We start from the raw sequence: 6,294 nt of genomic DNA on the forward strand, positions 1-6,294 counted from the left end.
AATACTAACAATGAAAGTATAGCAAAATATCACTAGGATTGTTGACTGTGACCAGGTGGGATTTATTCCAGGTATGCAAGACTGGTTTAATATCAAGAATTATCTACAAAATTGACCATATGAATACATAACTAATAGAAATCACATGATTACATAAAAAGATGCAGAAAAAGCCTTTGACAAAAAACAAACCCCTTCCAAGTAAAAACACTAGAAAACAAATGAGTAAGTGAGCCTCTCTTTAAAATGATAAGTCATAGCTATCTGAAACAATTAGAAAGAATCATCTGGCAATGGAGATAACTTAGAAGTCTTCCCAGTAAAATCAGGAATGAAGCAAGAATATGCATTATTGTCACTATTACTTAATATTGTATTAAAATGCAATCTTTAGCAATGAGAAGAAAAAGAAATTGAAGGATTAAAGTAGGGAAAAAGGAAACCAAACTATCACTCTTTACATATGATACAAGGATATACTTAGAGAATCCTAGAGAATCACCTGAAAAACTAGTTGAAATAATAACTTTAGTAAAGTTGCAAGATACAAAATAAACCCACAAAAATCAACAACATTTCTATATATTACTTACACAGTCCAATGGCAAGAGATAGAGAAAAAAAATTCCATTCTAGACAATATAAAATATTTGGGAATCTATTTGCCAAGACAAACAAAGGAGTTGTATGAACACAATTACAAGACACTTTTCACACAAAGTCAGATCTAAACAATTAGAAAAACATTAATTGATTATGGATAGTCTAAATCAGTGATGGGCAAACTACAGCCAGTGGGCCAGATGCAGCCCCCTGAAATTTTCTATCCAGCCACTGGACATTATTCCTAATCTGCTGAATACAATGAGTAGGATAAAATATGATGAAACTTTGAAAGAGTTGCCTTAGAAACAGACTGACAGATAAGCATTTCCTTTCCTTTGGCCCCCTTTTTAAAAAGTTTGCCCATCACTGGTCTAAACAAATAAAATAAAAATGACAATTCCACCTAAATTAATTTACTTAGTGTCATACCAAATCAAAATACCCAAAAATTATTTTATAGAATTGGAAAAAAATAATAATTCATCTGGAAGAAGAAATGATCAATAATATCAAGGGAATGAATGAAAATAAAATGTGAAGGATGGTGACCTAGTAGTATCAGATCTCAAACTCTACTATAAAGCAGTAATCATCAAAACTATCTGGTACTGGCTAAGTAATAAAAGGGCAAATCAATGGAATAGATTAGGGGTAAATGACCTCAGCAATCTAGTGTTTGATAAACCCAAAGACCCTTGCTTTGGGGATAAGAACTCACTATTTGACAGAAACAGCTGGGAAAACCAAAAAAAAAAAAAAACAGAATGGCAGAAATTAGGTATAGACTAATATCTCATATCCTATAGTATACCAAGATAAGGTCAAAATGGGTATATGATTTAAACATAAGGAATAATATAAGGAAATTAGGGGAACACAGAATACTTTACCTGTTAGATCTATGGAACAGGGAAGAATTTACAAACAAACAAGAGATAGAAAATGTAAAATGTAAAATCAATAATTTTGAAAATATTAAATTTTAAAGTTTTTGTACAAACAAAACCAATTTTACCAAGATTAGAAGGGAAACAACAAACTGGGGAAATTTTTTATAACAAATTTTTTCTGATAAAGGTCTAATTTTTCCAACATATAGAGAACTAAGTCAGATTTTTAAGAATACAAGCCATTCCCCAATTGACAAATGGTCAAAGGAGATGAACAAGCAGTTTTCAGATGAAGAAATAAAAACTTTCAATAATCATAAAAAAAATGTTCCAAATCACTCTTGATTAGAGAAATGCTATTTAAAACAACTCTGAGATGCCACTTCATACTTATCAGATCGACCAATATAACAGAAAAATAAAGTGATAAATTTTGGAGGAGATATGGCAAAATTGGAGCACCAATGCATTGTTGGTGGGGTTGTGAACTGATCCAACTATTCTGGAGGGCAATTTTTAAATATGCCCAAAGGGCTATAAAACAATGCAGACATTTTGACCCAGTAATACCACTATTAGGGCTGTATCCCCAAGAGATTTTGTAAAAGGCAGGGGAGGACCTACTTGTACAAAAATATTTAAAGCGGCTCTTTTTGTGGTAGCAAGGAATTGGAAATTGAGGGCCCTCAATAGGGGAATGGCTGAACAAGTTGTGGCATATGATGGTGGTAGAATACTACTGGGTTTTAAGAAATGATGAATACGATATCAGAAAGAACTGGAAAGACCTATTTGGGCTGTTGCAGAATGAAATAAGCAGAACCTGGAGAACATTGTACACAGTAACAGAAACATTGTGTAATGATCTACTGTGAAAGACAGCTACTCTCAGCAATACAATGATCCAAGACAATTCTGACGGACTTGTGACAAAGAATGCTATCTACTTCCAGAGAAAGAACCGTTGAGGATGGATGCAGATCAAAGAATACTATTTTCATGTTGCTTTATTTATGGTTTTATTTTGGGGGTTTGGTTTTATATGAGTATTCTCTTATAAAAATGAACAATATGGAAATACATTTTGCATGATAATGCATGTGTAACTAAAATAAAATTGCTTACCATTTTTCCAAGAAAGGGGAAGGGAAGGGAGGAAACAATTTGGATCATATAACTTCAGAAAATTTGTGCGGAAAATTGTTATAACATGTAATTAGTAAAATAAAATGTTTACCAAAAAAAAGATCATATTGTATCATTGGTGAAAAACAGAATTCTGGAGGAGTGAGGGGTCTCCTTGAGAACAAATATTCCCCATTTTTCTAATTTAAGTCAGATTCTAACTCCTTCCTGAGTTTCTAAATCTGGGTCTTTAACTCAGATCTCACCTCACTATCCAGCCCTGACCAGATTTTGGACTCCACCTTGTTTTTAAAAGCAAGAATCTTATAGGAAGTATGCTTCTTACCCCCAACGGATGGCGGTAGAGAATTGGTTAGGATGCCAGAGGTTGCTGGAGATTCAAGGCGGTAATCCTTGCCTAACCTGTATCTCTGCTGATTTTAGGATTTAGGAGCCATGGACAGCTCCCACGTGAATTTAGCAAACAGTGAGAGAGAGAAAGAGAGGCAGTCCAGGGTTTGGGATTACTTGGCTTTTTCTTCTCTCCTTTATCTACTTCACACCACCATCTAGACCTAGCTGCTCTCTGCACTGAGCTCCTGTTCCCAGCTGTCCACATCTTCCAGGGAGTTAGGGAGGCGACTTAAGGCCACAAATGAGTCTATGTATCTTTGAAGTAAGAAACGTGAAAAGAAATCCTTCTGGGATGTAGGACAACCGCATCTCTTCCTCAACATTCGTTTCCTTCCATCGTCCCTTTCCTCTCCAAATTGTCCCAAAAGGGACTTCAGAAGAGCTGAGGTGGACAAAATGATTTTTTTAAGTCAAAAAATAAATAAGCCCTGCTTTTTTCATTCCTCTCCCTCTGGATGTATTCTGATGGAAACAAAGAACACAGCTAGAGTGAGAGGGCTGCTTCTGGAGACTTTAGAGACGAAGAAAGTAGGAGGGGGGGTGGGAAACGGGAGAAAAGAGAATCTGGAAGGAGGGAAGGGGGTGGGAGGGCAGTGCGAGAGAGAAAAAAAGAAGAGCCAGAGGGAGAGAGCATATTGTCATGCAACAGTGGGTATGTGTGAAGCAAATCAAAGGCGAGCCTGCTCGGGATTGGAAGCAGCTTTAAGTGGGTGACAGCCACTCGCTATTTAGGCAGACCCAGTGGCAGCCAAGAAGCACACATCTGCTCCAGCTGCAACAGCCTCCGGAGCCTTCGCCACTGCTGCCTCAGGCAAAGCCACAGTTCTTTTTTCCTCCCGCTTTCCTGACTGCCCAGCTGAGAGCTTCACATCTGGCCGACAGCAGGGGCTCCTGCGGCATCTCTCTTCTCTTCATCTCCTCCTCATTGTTCTCTTCTGTCACCCGCGGTCTGCCCATTGATGGGCGGTTTGCCAGCATGAGCGGCCCCGCGACACTAGCCCCTGGGGTGGAGGAAGCCGTAGCTACAGGAATAATTGGATTTTGGACCGACTGGCCCAGGACCCCCAATGTCAGCCGCCCCCCAGGAAGTATGGTTGGGGAAGATGAAGGAAGCGGGGCAGGGGGTGAGGCTGGAATGATAGTAATACAGTCCATCTATGCACTGGTGTGTCTGGTGGGGCTGGTGGGTAATGCCTTAGTTATCTTTGTCATTCTGCGATATGCTAAGATGAAGACAGCCACCAATATCTACCTGTTGAATCTGGCCATTGCTGATGAACTCTTTATGCTCAGTGTGCCCTTTGTAGCCTCCTCTGCTGCCCTACGCCACTGGCCCTTTGGCTCTGCCCTCTGCAGGACTGTGCTGAGTGTTGATGGCCTCAATATGTTCACCAGTGTCTTCTGCCTGACAGTGCTCAGTGTAGACCGATATATTGCTGTGGTGCACCCCCTGAGAGCTGCCACCTACCGAAGGCCCAGTGTGGCCAAGCTCATCAATGGAGGAGTGTGGCTGGCATCCTTGCTGGTCACTCTGCCCATTACCATCTTTGCAGATACCAAGCCTACTCGAGGGGGCCAGGCGGTGGCCTGCAACCTGCACTGGCCTCACCCAGCCTGGTCTGCTGTCTTTGTGGTCTACACCTTTCTCCTGGGTTTCCTCCTTCCTGTCCTAGCCATTGGCCTCTGTTATCTGCTTATTGTGGGCAAGATGCGAGCAGTGGCCCTCAGGGCTGGTTGGCAGCAGAGACGCCGTTCAGAAAAGAAGATCACCAGGTTGGTGCTCATGGTGGTAGCTGTCTTTGTGCTTTGCTGGATGCCTTTCTATGTGGTACAGCTGCTGAACCTCTTTATGCCTAGCCTGGATGCCACTGCTAACCACGTGTCACTCATCCTCAGTTATGCCAACAGCTGTGCAAATCCTATTCTATATGGCTTCCTCTCAGATAACTTCCGGCGTTCTTTCCAGAGAGTGCTCTGCCTTCGTTGTTGTCTCCTGGATGCTGCTTCTGCTGCTGAGGAAGAACCATTGGACTACTATGCTACAGCCCTCAAGAGCAAAGGGGGTGGGTGCATGTGCCCAGCTCTGCCCTGCCAGCAGGAGCCTGTGCATCCAGAGCCCTGTGGCAAGCACATCACCCTTACCAGGACCACCACCTTCTAAAGAACAAACTTCTGCTTCCTGGTCCCACCTATTACTCTTTCAGTCCTAGTTCATCATGCAGAAATCATCACTTTTCAAAGAGGCCATCCTCATCATCTCCCATCAAACTGCTTCCTCTTTGAACATCCCTCAAAACCTTGGACTTCTGGAGTGGCTAGCCTTTCCCAGAAGATCATCATCTCCTTTCTAGATGGACTTGCTTATGTATTATCCTAAAGGAACCCTGAACCCTGCTGAGACCCTTTCTTCTCCCTAGAACCACAGTTTACTAAAGGACATCTCCAGTGGGGTAGGATTCACTCAATGCATGGACCATGGTGATTAGCATTCCTGAACCCTTGGAGTTTGTTTTATTTTGATTTTTGCATTTTTATTGGGGAGGGATGGGATAATGGGGAAATAAGGGAGTGTTGTATTTGTGACTTGTTTCTCCAACTTTCCTTTAGAAAGAATAGAAAAGACAGTCAGGAGTCAGGAAGGAACCTGACTCCAGATTCTGTCCTAAAAAAAAAGAAACTCTTTCCTTTTCTATGGGCTATGTCTTTCTTATTGTAATTTGGGTACAGTATGAACTGTGTGCAGAGGGAAAAAAAAGAATCCAATATCTCAGAAGGTCCCTTTGCTTTTCCTCTGTTACCAAGTAATATTTATTTACAATAGTCTAACATGCTCTCTTGTTTGCCTCTAGCCTTGACATATAGTCATATCATAAGTGACATCGGTATCACTCCAGGTCAATAACAGGTTCTTTGTGAGTAGAACCAATTTTGAAGACATGTATTGTGGAGCTTGATGTAAAGCATTGAGTTAGGCAATAATAAAAACAATAGAGAGGATAAAATCTCACCTGGCTCTTGTGCCATTATTTATTTACCATTGCCCCTTTAGTGTGGGAACTGGCCATATTTTTGAGGTATATATTTGTACTACTGCTAAAAGAATAGCAATGGGAATGGGAAGGAACAATTAAAATAGAAAAAGTAATTATTTTTAAGAAAGGATGTAAATGTATGTTCATAAGAAAGTTTATACTTTCTTGCTCGGTTGTTTGCTGTTTGTCTGTTTGCTTTGGTGGGGGTGGGTACAGAGCTCAGTAAA

General features: G+C 40.7%; 1 protein-coding gene across 1 annotated transcript; it reads left to right on the plus strand.

Moving 5' to 3' along the window:
* Nucleotides 1-4,011: 4,011 nt before the first annotated feature.
* SSTR4 (somatostatin receptor 4) lies at nt 4,012-5,196 on the plus strand. Its single transcript, XM_044660744.1, has one exon. It carries the CDS (start codon nt 4,012-4,014, stop codon nt 5,194-5,196), a length of 1,185 nt encoding a protein of 394 aa, XP_044516679.1.
* Nucleotides 5,197-6,294: the final 1,098 nt, after the last annotated feature.

Source organism: Gracilinanus agilis, chromosome 2, assembly GCF_016433145.1.
Source record: "Gracilinanus agilis isolate LMUSP501 chromosome 2, AgileGrace, whole genome shotgun sequence".
Taxonomy (NCBI): domain Eukaryota; kingdom Metazoa; phylum Chordata; class Mammalia; order Didelphimorphia; family Didelphidae; genus Gracilinanus; species Gracilinanus agilis.